The sequence below is a fragment of the Geotrypetes seraphini genome, chromosome 4 (genome assembly GCF_902459505.1).
Source record: "Geotrypetes seraphini chromosome 4, aGeoSer1.1, whole genome shotgun sequence".
Lineage (NCBI taxonomy): Eukaryota > Metazoa > Chordata > Amphibia > Gymnophiona > Dermophiidae > Geotrypetes > Geotrypetes seraphini.
Genome location: NC_047087.1, coordinates 132,890,708 through 132,907,651, shown reverse-complemented (window position 1 = coordinate 132,907,651; position 16,944 = coordinate 132,890,708). Strand labels below are relative to the sequence as shown.

The 16,944-nt window shown below is 43.7% G+C and overlaps 1 protein-coding gene across 1 annotated transcript in view; it reads right to left on the bottom strand.

The window, feature by feature from the left end:
* The window catches only part of ABCG1 (ATP binding cassette subfamily G member 1), a 129,976-nt gene that overhangs the window by 97,990 nt on the left and 15,042 nt on the right, over nt 1–16,944 (bottom strand). The window contains exon 2 of the mRNA XM_033940130.1: nt 11,083–11,326. Within this exon, the coding sequence (XP_033796021.1) occupies nt 11,083–11,326 (244 nt within the window). The remainder of the gene's footprint in view (nt 1–11,082; nt 11,327–16,944) is intronic.

Here is a 16,944-nt window from a genome sequence, read left to right as displayed (position 1 = left end):
TTTCAGAAGCTTATGGCATAACACAGGGCTCCATATCGGCACCCACCTTATTCAACATCTTCATAGCACCATTACTGACTCTTCTCCAATCAACTGGTCTCACAGGCTACGTATATGCTGACAACTTGACTACTGTAATTCACTATATAGGGGCATCAGGCAGAAAGATTTGTACTGTATTCAACTAATCCAAAATGCCTCCATTAAACTCATCACAGGTTCACATAAATTTGATCATATTACTCGCCCCCCTGGCTCCCAATCACACGTAGAATCACATATAAGATCCTGCTTTTGGTCTTCAAGATTCATACTACTGGTTCCCCGCTTTTCTTGGCATTGCTCTTGACACATTATTCTCCCTCCCGCTCTCTTCACTCCAACAGTATCTTCTGGTCAAACCTTTCTTCATGTAAATTACATATGACACCACTCAGCACACCATCTTCTCAGTTGTCAACCCCACCCTATGGAATTCTTCTTTACCTTTTTCTTTACGTCTACAGATGTCTTTAGGAAAATTCAAAGAGGATTTTAAAACTTTTATTTTCAAAGACACTCATGTTTGCACCCGAGACTCCTCCCAGTGAGTGGCCTGCTAGACAACTCAGACAAACCTTTAGCCCTTCCCCGACACTGATTCATAAGAACATATCTTTTCTTTTCTATCAGCTACTGTGGTTCCATATCCTCCCTGCCCTCTGTCCAATCAGCTCTTGACCTTCTCTTTATTCTTTCCTATACTAGGACTGTAAGCCGCTCAGACATGTTATTTGATATGTGGGATAACAAATGCTTAATAAACTTGGAAACCTCATCGCCATAGATTCCAATGTTGAGAACAAGTCATTTAGAATTATCCATGTCCAATGTTCCCTCTAAGCTGCGTGGCCGTGAACCTTCTTTCATTCTGCAGTGCACCTGTCACTTGATTGCCGCTCACATGGGACAGCTCTGCACTAGAGAGCTGCACGGGAACGGGGACGACGGGAATCCCGCGGGACCCGCGGGCATCCCGCGGGTTCCCCCTTCGGGTCACGGGGATCCCGTGGGGACGCCCCTAGGGTCGCGGGGATCCCATGGGGACGCCCCCTAGGGTCACGGGAATCCCATGGGGATGCCCCCTAGGGTCGCGGGGCTCCTGCGGAGCTGGATGTACTCAGTCGCGCGACTCTTCTTCTCCCTACCTTCTCTGCTTGCAGCACAGAGCCGAACGGAAGTCTTCCCGACGTCAGCGCTGACGTCGGAGGGGAGGGAGGGCTTAAACAAAGCTTAAACAAAGCCCTCCCTCCCTCCGACATCAGCGCTGACGTCGGGAAGACTTCCGTTCGGCTCTGTGCTGCAGGCAGGGCAGGTAAGGAGAAGGAGAGTAGCCTCGCGGTTCGAGTGGCTACCAAGGGAGGGGGGCGGTCCGCCCCGCCCCACCCCGCCCCGGTTGCAGCACAGCCGGCCAGGTCCCCTTACTGTTGTGGCACTTCCCTGACCGACCGATAACAGCCCGGGTCCGACAATCCTCCCTGCCCTGTAGCTGCGAATCTAAATTACCTTCTTACAGCAGCTGTAAGAAGGTAATTTAGATTCGCGGTTAAGGGCAGGGAGGTTTGTCGGACCGGGGCTGTTGTCGGTCGGTCGGGGAAGTGCCACAAAAGTAAGGAGACCTGGCCGGCTGTGCTGCACCCGGGGCGGTAGAGAAGGAGGGGGGGGGGGAGAAGGACGCTGAAAGGCCATGGTGAAGACAGGAGGGGGGGGGGGGAAGGACTCTGAAAGCACTTGAAGACAGAGGAGGGAGAAGGACGCTGAAAGCACATGGGGGAATACAAAGGGGTGGAGAAGGACGCTGAAAGGCCATGGGAAGGGCGGGGGGGGGGAGAAGGACTCTGAAAGCATTTGTGGAAGACAGAGGGGGGGAGAAGGATGCTGAAAGCACATGGGGAAGACAAAGGGGTGGAGAAGGACGCTGAAAGGCCATGGGGAAGACAGAGAGGGAGAAGGACGCTGAAAGGACATGGGGAAGATGGGGGGGAGAAGGACATTGAAAGGAAATGAGGAAGAGAGAGTAGGGAGAAGACGCTGGCAGGGAAGAAGACAGATGCCAGACTATGGGGGGAGCGGAGAGAAGAAGATGGGTGCCAGACCAATTTGGAAGGGGGAAGAAAGGGAGAGGCACAGTAACAGAGCAAATGGAAGATGCAGAAGGAAGAGAGACAGTGGATGGAAGGAATTGAATGAGAACATGAGGAAAGCAGAAACCAGGCAACAAAGGTAGGAAAAGAATTCTATTTCTTTTTTTTTTTTTTTTTTGCTTCAGGATAAAGTAGTATATTGATAAAAATTTATAAACATTAGAGGCTCTGGTAGAAACCCGTTTACAAAGTATGTATTCTTCCCAATTAATATTTTCAAATTAATAAAGTCTTTTTGCTTATTTGTAAATGGGTTTCTACCAGAGCCTTTAATTCAGTAGCATAATTAAATGAAATAACTATTTCTGAAGTTTATAGGGACGGGCGGGGACGGAGGGGATTCCTCGCGGGGACGGGTGGGGACGGAGGGGATTCCTCACGGGGACGGGTGGGGACGGAGGGATTCCTCACGGGGACGGGTGGGGACAGGTGGGATTCCTCGCGGGGACGGGTGGGATTTCTGTCCCCGCGCAACTCTCTACTCTGCACATCCACTAATAAGGGAGACAAAGCTGGAGCTTGATGGCCAATCAGGAGCACTTCTACAAGGATGTGTGCCTGATTGGCCATCAAGCTCCTGCTCTTTCTCCATGATTGCTGTATGTAAAGCTCTCCCAGTAGTGAGCCTTGGGGTAAGATCTCCCCTCAAGAATCTTGTTAGCTCAAACCCGCCACCACACACTGTGGCTTTGCAGAAGCTTTACAGTGTGGGAGAGACTGGGCAGGCCTGAGACAGACAGTCACTGTGAGACAGCATAGCGCTGCAGCTCCAGAACCAGACTATCCTGCATTAAACTGCCTCAGCAGGTACCAACATTAAATATATAACTTTTAAAATTAAAATCATCTGCTTATTCTGCAGACAGTACCAGTGGGCCGCAGCGCACATGGAACATAGCTACGCATCCAACAGCCATCTGCCAGAAACGAGGCATGAATCTGACCCATCCTGAACTGAGGAGGTCATCTGTGAAGTTTGGAGCATAAACGAAGCTCCTAACTATAAAAAAGTATATAGTTTTATTCAAATCGGGAAAAATCAAAGATGGCCACTGCGGGTGCCAAATTTACAATAAAATAGCCCAGTAAAGGAACAGGAATCCCTTTAAAAAGCTGCAATTTTGGAGGTGGAGAAGGGTAGGGCATGCAGGGAAACCACCTAAAACCCCCTTTTTAAGACCCCCCCAAATCGCTAAAACAAGGCTGTCAGTCTGTTACTCGCTGTTACTCTGTTGTGCTGAATGGGAGAAAATGCAGGCAATGCTGAAATAGCATGTAGCGAGATCTAGCCTCTGGAAGCTGGATTTCAAGTCTTCCGACTGCCCCACCTGCCTGACCACAACAGCTGGTGACCTCTGTCACCCTCAGATACATTGCACAACCACCTGGTGGAGGCACGCAGACCAGCTCCGATCCTGGTCGCACCTCTAGGGAACCGCTCAGCCTGTGCTACACCTGCTAGCGGACAAACCTGGGGAAAACTAGCTCCCGATCCTGGAGCCCCAATCTGACCTGCAGGCTGTCCAGGGGGGCTTACTGCAGCGCAGGAACCCCTCAGAAACAGACGTTCTCCCACGGTCTGCGATCTCCCCGCTGGGAACCTCCACAGCACGAGGGCAAACCCGTGAAGGAATTACCAAAAACAATTACTGAAAGCTAGCAGAAGAAAACATGAGCAGAAGAGATAAGCTCCTACAGGCTGACATGTAGAAAGCAAGATAGGGATCCAAGGGGCATGCTCCAGGATATGCTAACAGAGGGAGGACTTAAGACTTCAATCATCTGAAGCTTTCTACAGTGCCTGGCAGCTAAGGATGCATAAAACCCACTGGTCACAGAATAAAGCGGGATTGTACAAGAACTTCCTCTTTCCTTAGAGGTAGGCCCCAAACTAGCAAAGGCCCCAAGGCTGCCTGAGGGAATCGCTGCATTAATGCTATTGCAGCTATGAAGGCAAGTAAAAACAAGAGGCAAAACGAAGGCAACAATGACTGACAGTGGCAGCAGGAGAGTGTAAGACATGTGGGCACCATGTTCCTACTAAGGTATGCATATCACATGTTGAGAACCTCTGGTGTAATCAATGTCTGTTACCTATCAACTGCATGCTTGCCCTAACACAGCAATGCAGAATTGCAAATTGATATAGCAAATGTCGGAAGTAATCTCAGTAAAAGAGCAAAGCCTACAGCAAAAGTTCAGACACTCAGGTAAACACCGATTAAGAGACTGTTGTGTCTCCCAAAAGTTTTTCCACAGAAACTGCACCGATTGTCTATGGAGCGATATTTTTTCCTCTTGGCTTTACTCAGGGACTTGAGGCAAAGACCCAAGAGGGTATCCAGAGAAAACACCGAATGTGACAGAAAGAAATAAGCATAGATTTGATGGTGGTTTTGTACAAGTGATGTAAAAAAAGAATGAGAGTGAAGTGTATTATTACGCCTGCTATTGAAGGGACAGCATTCTGTTACTTATTAATATATTTAGAGATCGTAATCATTCTTAGCAGAACATCCTCAAGTGGCAATGACCAGTTAGATTCCTTGCAGAAGCCTGTGCTTTGCCCTTTTTGACTCTCTGCCATTGGGTTGCCTGAGGGAATTTTTTTTGTTGCATCATAGTATTCACATTAAGATGAAACTAAACAATGATAATCCTACAGGTAAAACCCACTTAGATAACCATCTTTTATTGGCACAACAATGGGTTATGAAAGATCTGGGTCACATGTTGTTAGTTTGCCCATGTGAATTCAGTTAGCCCAGTAAAAGTAACTGGCTAGTGCCAGACAGTTAAAAGAGAAATCATATGCCATATGGATGCCTTTAAAATGGAATTTGTAAAATAAAGATTAAGGCTTGAGGAGAGAAGGCTATGGTGAGAAAAAAGGTCATAGGGTTCTGATTTGGAAATGGATTCAGAGACATGAATTATAAATAATAGTGTGACAAAGTCAAGAGGCCCCATAGGGACATACAGTAAGAGATTTGGAGCTAGGAGGGTGGGGATGGGCCTACGACGATTCATCGTGGCTGTTTAAGAGCCGCCAGTTCAGTGCAGCCCTTTCATCGCGGGACATTCCATCTTGCCCGTTTCAGCACTGTCGTTTCATCCTAGCAGGGGTACAGGCTATATGCAGTCATCAGTGTCAGAGGGGGTGGGGGCCAGCAGTACGCTGAAAGGCCTTAACCAGATTTTAAATTTTCAATAAGAAGAGTCCTTAAGGAGGAAAGGAGGCCGTGCTCAATTGTACCATTCCTGACATAAATGTTCATTCTGCCATCTAGGACACGATGACATGTGATTAATTAGCTAACTAGACCACTTTGTGGGTCAGCACTAGGATCTTAAAGTGTACCCAATAAGCCACAGGCAGTCTGTGTTCAGAGAAGGAGAGGTTGGCGTGATCATATTTCTTGGATGTGTAAATTAATGTTACTACTGTGCTTAATGTTCCAGACTATCAAGTTTAAGGCCACATTAAAATATGTTTCTATAATCCAACCAGCTGAGAACTAGAAAATACCCTAAGGATGAATAGAACTGTCCGAGGAAACAGAAGCGCTGAAATGGCCATAATGAATTGTCCCACTATGAAGGGCCGCATTGAACTGGCATTGAGTGCATTAGGAATGACACTATCTGTGGAGAAAGAAATGACTATTTTAGGGGTTGTGGTGGATTCAGGTCTGACAATGAAGACTGTAAAGGCATGTTTTCACAAGTTATATTGTTTGAAATTGTTCATCTCACCTTCTGACCTTAGAACTGTTGTACAGGAGATGGTCTTGTCAAGGTTGGACTATAATGTTCTCTATCTCAGAATTTCAAAAAACAAAAGGGACAACTTTGCAATTAGTACAAAATGCGGCTAGGCTGGTTCTGGATGTTGACAGGATGGCACATATTACACCAGTTCTGAAGAAATTACATTGGCTACCAGTTGTATTTCAAGTGCAGCATAAGGTCATTTCTGTGGTCCACCAAACTGTTTACCACCAAACACCATGGTATTTCCTAGTGCTGCTCGATTTCCGATTTGAATCGATTCACCGATTCACTTCGGGTGAATCGATTTGATTTTTTTAAAAATCAGCCTGGCCAATTCGGTGACCAACCCTCCTCCCCGTGTCTTTCTAAAGCAGGAGCGGTAGCACTGCCTTTTGCTGGCCTGCCGCTGTCGCTCCTGCTTTAGGGGGTGAGGAGGGAGGGTCTGTCGGGAAGAGCTGCAAAAATGCTGGTTTCCTGCATCCTCCGGCTTCCTCTCCGGGCCTCCCACTCTTCCTGCAGCCTGCAGAGTGGATCGCCGGTATTCTACGCGATCCTTGTAGGCTGCAACAGTCCTCAGAAGCACGTTCCCTCTTGTCGCGATCCTGCCCCTGAAGTCAGACTATGGGCATTTCCTCCATACCTTTTTTTAAATCCAGTTATGTTAACCACTGTTAACACATCCTCTGGCAACACGATCCAGAGCATAACTATTCTATAAGTTAAAAAAACATTTTCTCCTATTGGTTTTAAAAGTATTTCCCTATAAATTCGAGTGTTCACTAGTCTTTGAAATTTTTGATGCAGTGTTTAAAAAAAAAAAAAAGTCAATTCACTTATACTCCTTATATGCCACTCAGGATTTTGTAGACTTTAATCATATCTCCCCTTAGCCTTTTCTTTTCCAAACTGAAGAGCCCTAAACTCTTTAGTCTTTCCTCATATGAGAGGAGTTCCATCCCCTTTATCATCTTGGCTGCTCTTCTTTAAACCTTCTCTGGGCAAATTGCAGCTCTATACTCTAGAGGAGCGCAGGGAAAGGGGTGACATGATTGAGACATTTAAGTGCGTCACAGGTCGTGTCGAGGTGGAAAACGACATATTCTTTCTCAAGGGACCCTCGGTCACAAGGGGACACCCGCTCAAACTCAAAGGAGGGAAATTTAGTGGTGACACCAGGAAGTATTTCTTCACAGAAAGGGTGGTAAATCACTGGAACAAACTTCCGGTGCAGGTGATCAAGGCCACCAGCGTGCTCGACTTTAAGAAAAAATGGGACATCCACGTGGAATCCCTACAAGGGTCGAGTTAAGGAACTAGATTATTAGCACTCAGACTTAATGGGGTGGGTCAGTAGAGTGGGCAGACTTGATGGGCTGTAGCCCTTTTCTGCCGTCATCTTTCTATGTTTCTATGTTTAATTTCGCTATATCTTTTTTGAGATACAGCAATACTCAGGGTGACGTCACACAATGGAGCGATAGAAATGCATTATAATATTCTTAATCTTATTTACCATACCTTTTCTAATACTTACTAGCATCTTGTTTGCTTTTCTGTATGGAAAGTTTCAGCATATTGTGTATGACACCTAGATCTTTTTCCTGGGTGCTGACTCCTAAGGTGGATCCTATGATTTGGATTACATTCATTTTCCTGGTCCCAGTACAGAAACCTGTGGCACTCCACTATTTACCGTCCTCCATTACGGAAAATGGCCATTTAACCCTACCCTCTGTTTTCTGTCCATTAACCGAGTCCTAATCAACAAAACGTTGCTTCCTATTCCATAACTCTAATTTTCTCAGGTGCCTTTCATAAGAAACTTGTCAAAAGCTTTCTAAAATTCCAGATACACTACATCAACCAGCTTTCCTTTATCCACATGTTTATTCACACCTTCAAGTACTGTGGAAGACACAAAAATTTGAGTGTACATTTGAAACCAAGCGCATGATCCTAATAAGGAATGATGATGGGATGACGTTCATAGTAACTGCAACCCTTAGAAACAACAGAGGCGAGGACAGGCAATACTATAGTGCAGCATTTCCCAAACCTGGTCCTGGAGGCACACCAGCCAGCCAGATTTTCAGGGTATCCACAATAACTATTCAAGAGAGATATCTGTTTGCACGTTGGTGCATCACCCCTGGCCTAGAACAGCCACTGTAGTGACCAGACAAAGTATGTTTAAGTGAAAGGAAAGCGAAAATAAGAAAGGAAAAATAACCCACATAAATGTGAATATAATTTTCAGTGTCAGATTAAAACCCTGGTTTCTACTGAGTCAAAAGTACAAAGAAGCAGAATGAAAAATTCTGGGTCAAAATTAAACCTAAGAACCCAGTGGAACTGACATTTTTTCCACCCAAATCAATGCTGACCTTCTGACATTAGCAGGGAAACAGGGACCAGTCTCTAGAGAAATGATTCAGCCAGATAAACTGCTCAACTGTGGCACTGCCTTTAGTGGCCAAACAAATAACATCAACCATCTTCTCTAATAGGAGGATTGTCATTCCATCTCATCCCCAAGAAAAGAGGACTATCAACTCCTTGCCCCAAACAGAGAATACTACATGACCCTCTTTCCTGGTCAGTGCTGCAGGACAGGAATGAGACTCCAACCTCAATTTACTCTTGGTAGAATTCTGTACAACTACACAGCACAGAATTCTGCACATGCATGTGTAGCAGGAAAACCAAAAAAGGGACTGCAGAGATGATGTACAGAGAGCCATGACTTTTATTTAAATCAATAAACAATTTGTATCCAAAGAAAATGGTTCACTTTGTGTTTGAGATCTGGACTCGACATGGTCTGTGTTTCGAAAAAAACTTCCTTAGGAGTCCTTGATTTGTCAAAATCTCAGTTTCTAAGAACCATTTGAAATACAACTGGATTGGAGTTTTTTCTTGAAAAAAGAATCGATTTTGTAGTAATCCATCACAGTGTAGGTTCCAGGTCTCAAACACAAAGTGAACCATTTTCTTTGGATACAAATTGTTTATTGATTCAAATAAAAGTCATGGCTCTCGGTACATCATCTCTGCAGTCTCTTTTTGGTTTTGCGGTTTGACTATTACTGCAGACTTGTTAGATTTCTCTTGTATTTCGCCTCATGCATGTGTAGCAGCAGCTCTGCTCACTCTCTTCCCCCTCATCCGCTGAGCTCATGAAGCAAAAATAGGAAGTGAAGAACCACTGCACATTGGTTCACTCCCTCCTCCTGTGCCAGTTTAGACCAGACTATTATGTGAACCCCAGGGTCCCGGTAGTTCACAAACAGTTCTGTCCAAGCCAGCACAGAAAAAGGAAGGAAAAGTCCATAGTCTATTACTGAGACAGACATGGCAGAAACCACTGCTTGCTCTTAATCGATAGCATGGAATGTTACTACTATGTGGGGTTTTTATAGGTACTAGTGAGCTGGATTGGCCTCTGTGAAGACAGGCTATTGGGCTAGATCAGTGGTCTCAAACTCAAACCCTTTGCAGGGCCACATTTTGGTTTTGTAGGTACTTGGAGGGCCGCAGAAAAAAAAATAGTTAATGTCATTAGAGAAATGACAATTTTGCATGACGTAAAACTCTTATAGTTTATAAAACTCCTCCCCCCGAAGGCCTGCATGTTCCCCCATTCTTTGCAGCATTCTGCCCTGGCCTCCCGGTCTTAGTTTCAGCTAATTACCGCAGCCTGCAGAGAGGATCGCCGGTACTGTAGCATTCCTTGCAGGCTGTCATCAGCCTCTGCAGCACATTCCCTCTGCCACGGACCCACCCCTCCTCTGACATCAGGGGTAGGATCAGGGCAAAGGGAACATGCTGCTGAGGACGCCAGCAGCCTGCAAGGATCGCTATAGCACCAGCAATCCTCTCTGCAGGCTGCGGTAATAATCTGAAGGTAAGAGTGAGAGGCCAGGGGGAAAGCCGGAGGATGCTGCAAAGAGCGGGCAGCATTAGTACAGACGTCACTAGTACAGACTGCGGGCCACAAAATAGTATCTGGCGGGCCGCATGTGGCCCCCAGGCCGCGAGTTTGAGACCACTGGGCTAGATGAACCATTGGTCTGACCCAGTAAGGTTATTCTTATGTTCCTATGGGCAGTGATTCACTTCCTCCTCTTCTTGCTGTGCAACCTCAGTGGGGGAGGGAGAGAGGGGGAAGGAGAGGAGAAGTACAGCTGCTGCCACCTGTGGCTGAGGATGAGAAGGGGCCAGAGCAAATGGTGAATGTGCAATTGGGTGGCGGGGGTGGAGGACAGAGCAAAATAAGTGCATGCTATGGAAACTGGAAGGGGGAGCAAAGAAAGCTGAGATTGTGCCAGGAGGTTGGGAGGTTCAAGCTGAAAGTGTGCCAGTAGTACAGTATGTGTGTTGGGAGCAGCGAGGGGGGGTGAATCTAGTCTGTGCATGTGCCATGGTAGAGAGTAGGGGGGGGGAGGAATACAATGATATCCAGGGAGAGAAGGAAAAGAATGAGAAGTGGGGGTACTGCATGTGGGGGAAGACTTTGGGGGCAGACAGAATTAGGTATCTTGCTGGGAGTCAGGAGAAAAAAATTGCAGTTGGAATGAGAGGTGGAACTAGGGAGGCTGAAGCTTAAGAGGAATCGGCAGGAAGAGAGAATTCTGTGCAAACACTACAAATAAACTAAGCAGAATTTTAAAACAGTGTATGCAGAATTCCCTCAGAAGAGTAATAGATTTTGCAGAGTTAATAAAGAACGCTGTATGGGACTGTCACTTCCTCAGCCAAGGTAAACTGCTACATAATAACATAGTAGATGACGGCAGATAAAGACCCGAATGGTCCATCCAGTCTGCCCAACCTGATTCAATTTAAATTTTTTTTTTTTTCTTCTTAGCTATTTCTGGGCGAGAATCCAAAGCTTTACCCGGTACTGTGCTTGGATTCCAACTGCCGAAATCTCTGTTAAGACTTACTCCAGCCCATCTACACCCTCCCAGCCATTGAAGCCCTCCCCTGCCCATCCTCCTCCAAACGGCCATACATAGACGCAGACCGTACAAGTCTGCTCATTAACCATGCGCTATAGCTTTCTGCCTCAGCCCCTCTGTGCCCACAACCCTCTTTAGCTTATATAGTCATTTTCCCCCCTCACCTTTTTTCCTCCACCAGGGCCCCTCTGGAACAGAGAAGGACAGATCCTGGAACTCAATGTGGACTGCAGGCCTGCGCAGCAGGGAGGAGAAACGCTGGGCATCCATCAAACTGTTTTCTATCTTCTTCAGGTGCCCATTAAGCAGGGGATTCTCTGGGTTTCCTGTGTTGCCAGAAACCACCTCATCCACAGACACACAAACTGACTTTGGCTCCATCATGGCAGTGAGAGGGCAGCTGGTGTTCTAAGAAACAGTACAAAATATAAAAATCAACCCTGAATCCTGCAAGGAAATTTGATGTTATCTAAAGATGTATAAAAGTCTTTGTAAGCCAAAGAGCAAAAAACAAATACAGGCTTCTTTCCTTCATCTGCCATAAAAAAATCATAAGTACACACGCGTAATCAACTTTATTTTTTTATTATTATTTTGGGGCCACAGAATTTAAAATTGGCAGAAACTGGAAAAATGCCCCCATTTTGTAACATTTCCTATTTAAAAAAAAAAAATATTCAAGGACAAAAATGAATTCAAAAGTGGCAAAATGTTACCGATGGTGATTTTTTTTTTTTTTTTTTTTCATTTGTCTTTTGGGCAGAACGTATCCTACTGCAAATCTTACCACAAAGGATAAAAGAAACGTGGTAACATATTTGAAAAGTTTTGCAGGAACAGAGATAACCAAACAAGTTGAGAGTACTGTACTTTATATTGGGCTCTCTATAAATCTGTGATTCAACTTTGCAAAATGAAATCATTTTTCTTTCTTGCTACTTACTACAAGGGAGTAGACATGCAGACCCTGAGGACCACCAACTGGTCTATAATTCCAGGATAACCGAATATGCAAAGTTGCCAAATGCATTTAGGATAAAACAATGCAAATATAGCATTTAAGCATTACTCGTTAACTGAGGTTCTTTGAATCCTGCCAAACTAGTCCAGTACAGACCAATAGGTTTTCTCTCTCCTGTAAGCATGTAGAGACAAAGACAAAACATTTGGTCTATGTATTTTGCCAGGCACAGCAAGAAAGTCAAACAAAACATTTTTTTATTTTTGCAATAGCTAGAAACTGTTTACCCCCATTCACCCTTCAAGTACTGAACTTCATTGGACTATAGCCTCTATGGAAGACAAACATTTTCCTGTTGATTATTTTAATTTTCTATACCATTTATAACTAAACGGTTCACAAAGTTACTTACATAATTTAAAAACAGAATCATCATGACAAACAAATGATCCTAAAAAAATAATGTTAAAAACATTATTAGAAACTAAAACCATGATAAGAATAATCATGAACAGTTCATCAGCTTTGTCAAAAAAGGCAATTACTGTATTAACTAAATTAGTATGTCACACAACTTGCACTCTGGCTCCCTCTTATCCAGTATTTTCTGAGTGCAATGGCTTTCTGGGTCAGGGACTTAGACCGTCTGGAAGGATTCAAGGAACAACAAAGGTAAGGTTTAATTTAACCTTCTCAGATCTGGGCCCCTGCTCTTTCACAGTCAGGACAAGAGCAGGTACTTGAAATGGCATAAAACCAAAAGCGTGATCTAAGGACTCCTTCTTCTTTTCCAACGTATTGCCGTAATATAAGAATTTTCATACTGAAACAGAGCTAAAGTCCATCAAGTCCAGTATCCTGTTTCCAACCCTGATCTCAAGTACCTAGCAAGATCCCAAGTAGTAAAACAGATTTTATGCTGCTAATCCTATGAATAAGGAATGAATTTCCCCAAGCCATCTCAATAATGGCCTATGGACTTCTCCTTTAGGAAATTATTGAAACTTTTTTAAAACCCTGCTAAGTTAACTGATTTCAGCACATTCTCCAGCAAAGAATTTCAGAGTTTTATTACATGTGTGAAGAAATATTTTCTCTGGTTTGGATTAGCTTCCTTTCTCTGGACTAGCTAGACTACTAGCTTCCTTTCTCTGGTTTGGACTAGCTTCCTTTTTTTCCAGCGTTTTGACTGCTGTATGCTGTGGAAGCTTGGACCGACAGGCCCAAGCAGCTGGAGTCGGTTCTTCACACTTTGTAGGCAATCTCCGCTCCTGATGAAGGTGGTGAAATGGAGCTCTGTCGAGTGGTGATATTTACTGATTGGTGACATTTACTCTACGCGTGATTTTGGAATAAGAGCTTAGTATTTGTTATACGTTCTATTATTGTGAATAAATTCCTTTATAAAGTGAGCAGTGCCATTGATTGAGAGGCGCCATGAAATAAATGGTGCCAGGGACACTATTTATGTAGTGCTACGGATATGAACTTTTCTATTTATTTTTTCTATTCATTTTCTCTGGACTTATGAATTGTGTTCAGGTTTCTATGAATTCTTTATGATTTTGGACAGTTGGAACCTAAACATCTGAAGAGTGTTAAATTAATTTTTTCTCCTCTTCAAGCAGTATTATGAATTACTGATTGTATGTGTGAACCTTATATAGAATTCTTAAGTGCCTTTATGAATTATTGCGAGTAAGTATGGATTTTTTTATAGAATTTGTAACTTTTCCTAGCCTACTTAATGAATTAAGGTTGAGCTTATTTATTTATTATCTTACTGTCTTTTGAATATTATGAATTTCACTTTATAGGTTTTAGCATTTTCTGTTTTCCATCTTAGCTAGTGGTGCTTTAATAAGTCAGCCCTTCTTAGAATAGTATGAATTGTGTGTGAGCACTTGCACTTTATATTATATTATAATTCATTCTCATTATTTATTACCTTGCACTTTATATTATATTTAGATCTTATATTGTATTAATTACTGGTTTGGTTTCTAGGGAGTGTATGTATTTATTGTGTCTTTTCTACCCTTTCTCCCTCGGCGTGTAAGTCTGATTTTAAAAAAAATTTTCTGGGAGTGTGATTTCATTGACATGTTTGATAATTTTGCAAAGGACTAAATGATGTATGGGGCAGTTCTCATTTAGACTCTGGTCTGGTGCTGGTCTGTGCCGAGCCACAATTTCCCATTTACTTACTAAGGGCTCGTACTGATGTCCATTATTTAAATAATTTTTTCTACTTTATTCATTTTTTTCTCAGTTCAGACCTTTTTTTCCGAGGGATTAAGTGTGTTAGCCAATTGTACATTGGATTGCATTATTTTTTTGACTAGACCTGCCATACTATTTCTTCCAGGACCCCGCTATTATATAATTTTCTGTTATTACATTACATTAGAGATTTCTATTCCGCCATTACCTTGCAGTTCAAGGTGGATTACAAAAGAGATAAAAAACAGAGGGTTACAATGGAAGAACATTTGTCCTTTCTAGAGAAGTAAAGAGTAGGTTATGTAGTTTCTGTGTGGCGAGAAGAGGGAGGAGGGGGGAAGGACGGCAAGTTTGAAGTTAGGGCTGTTTCAGGAATTTCTTGAAGAATGTAGTTTTTATTTCTTTACTGAAGTTATGGCTATTATGAGGAGTTCTATGTATTATATACAGTTTTAACAACAAATATTAATATGTAGTATGTGAAAAGACTGTATGGTAGCTGTTGGGTTGTGCCCTGTATGTTCTCTGGAATTGCTGCACTGAAATATTCTTTACTACACTTTAAGACCATTTGCAATTCAAATGTGCTATCTATGCTAATTGCAGTTCAGTTCACATGTGTTCTCCACCCAGCCCCCACCCCCTTAAAAAAAAAAGCATGTAGTTAGGGTACCAATTAGTGCATGCTCTCATGCCACTACAGTAACAGGTGCCATACATTTATAGTAGCAGTGCATACTGCTTCATGCATTTATTGCTGTAGCTCAGTAAATAGGGCTCCTTTGTGATGTAATAAAGAAGCCTGAAAAAAGAAGCTATATAGCAAGTTTAAATATACTATAAGAAAAAGGTCCTACAGCACCAATGCACTTCGTATTTTGAAACAGAACAAAACAAACTGCTATAGATCTTCCCCACCCCCTCCCTGCCACAAACAATATGCTGGCTGAAATCTTTCACCTTAGACCAGGGGTAGGCAATTCCGGCCCTCGAGAGCCGGAGCCAGGCCAGGTTTTCAAGATATCAGCAATGAGATGGATTTGCATGCACTGCCTCCTTGAGATGCAAATCTATCTCATGCATATTTATTGCAGATATCCTGAAAACCTGACCTGGCTCCGGCTCTCGAGGACTGGAATTGTCTACCCCTGCCTTAGACACACATACAGAACATGGACAGACCCTCACCTAAGTGATCACGGAGAGAAAAATTCTCCAAGGACAAGCAAGACATTGTGTCTCACATCTGGGTGACATCATCCAACGGAGCCCGGTGAGGATGCTGCTTAGCATTATATCTCTTTAAGAAGCTTTGGCAGAGTCCCACGTGCATTTGTAGGTGCCTTCCAACACACATGCACAGGACCAGCAAATTTTGTATTCTGTGGAGCAGTGAAGTTATATCTGTGATCTCTCCCCAGTGTGACAAACATTTCTTATTATGGCGCCTTCCCTTGTATTTTTTTGAACTCTATCTTTTTAAAAAAAATTTCTACCTCAGTGTGTGCCCTAGCGAGTTTTAAACATTTCTAATCTTTTAAAATTTTTTGGCCCCAGGTTGGGCTGGGTTACATTGACGGTTTTTGAGCTTAGTTGAATTTTTACTCCTCTCAACCACTGAGCCCTTTGATTTGGTATTGGCTGTTTTCCTCTATATGTTCCCCAATGAGATTCTAGGTCTCAGGTCTCTTGAGGCTAGAATATCAGAGGAGCTGAAGCAGACAGAGGTACATAGAGGAGACTTACAGGGACATAGTATAGAAGTCCCACCTCCAGACTGGTAAGCCCTACACTACCTAAAAGGAGAGCATCACCCTGATGAAGTAGGAAGTAATCATGTAGCCAGGACCTGCCCCGTATGAGGATGTGTTTCCAAGGGCTTCGGTCCAGGAGATAAGGGTTAGGACAGCCACTGTAGTTAGTGATTCCATCATTAGACATGTAGCTGGTGGACAAGATCACCTGGTCACCTGCCTGTGTGGTGCGAAGGTGGTGAGCCTCACATGTCACTTAGATATGATTTTAGACAGTGCTAGGGGGGAGCCAGCTGTGTTGGTGGTTCATAGTCAGTCGCATGCGAGACACCAATGCGCCGACAATGGAGGGCAGACAATTCAGCGCAAGACACCAGCGTGCCGCGGGAAAACTTAGTTTTAAAGAGCTCCGAAGAGGGGTGTAAGTGGGGAACCCCCCCCCCACTTTACTGCATAGTGTTCGCACTGCTGTTGGGGAGGGTTTGGAACTTTCCATTATATAGCAGCACTCTCCATTATACAGCAGCATACAGCTGCATTCTAAATTATACATAATCTCTAATAGATTTTGTAGCCAAGTAAACTATGCTACAATAATCTAATTGACTCAAAATCTGAGATTGGACTAGAATGATGAAACGGTTTTAAGGGTGATAATGCAAAGGAACTGAAAGAAATCCTGAGCCAAAAACTACTATTGGTAATTTCTACATATGATTCAAAAGCACATTCACTCAATGTGATGTCTTAATTCACTGGCATCTGCAAGATCCAAGTTTGTAACATGAATTCGTTTGGCCTTTGAGTCCTTTTGGAGCACATGTCATAGCATCAGCAAACAAAATATTTTGAGTGCCAGGTCGATATCTGGCATCTTGTTCTGTGTGGTGTGTGATCGTTTGTAAGTCAATTAATAGGGATAGGAAGGAGAGAGGATGGAAAAATGAATGGAAGCTCAGACCTGCAAGTTAACAGAGCTGCTGGTGGCCGCCCACAGACTTGGACAGAGGTGTTTCACTTAAGCGCAGGTTGACAATTTTATTCTCTATGCCCCCCAAATTTAGAAGTATATACAAGTAATTGCTATA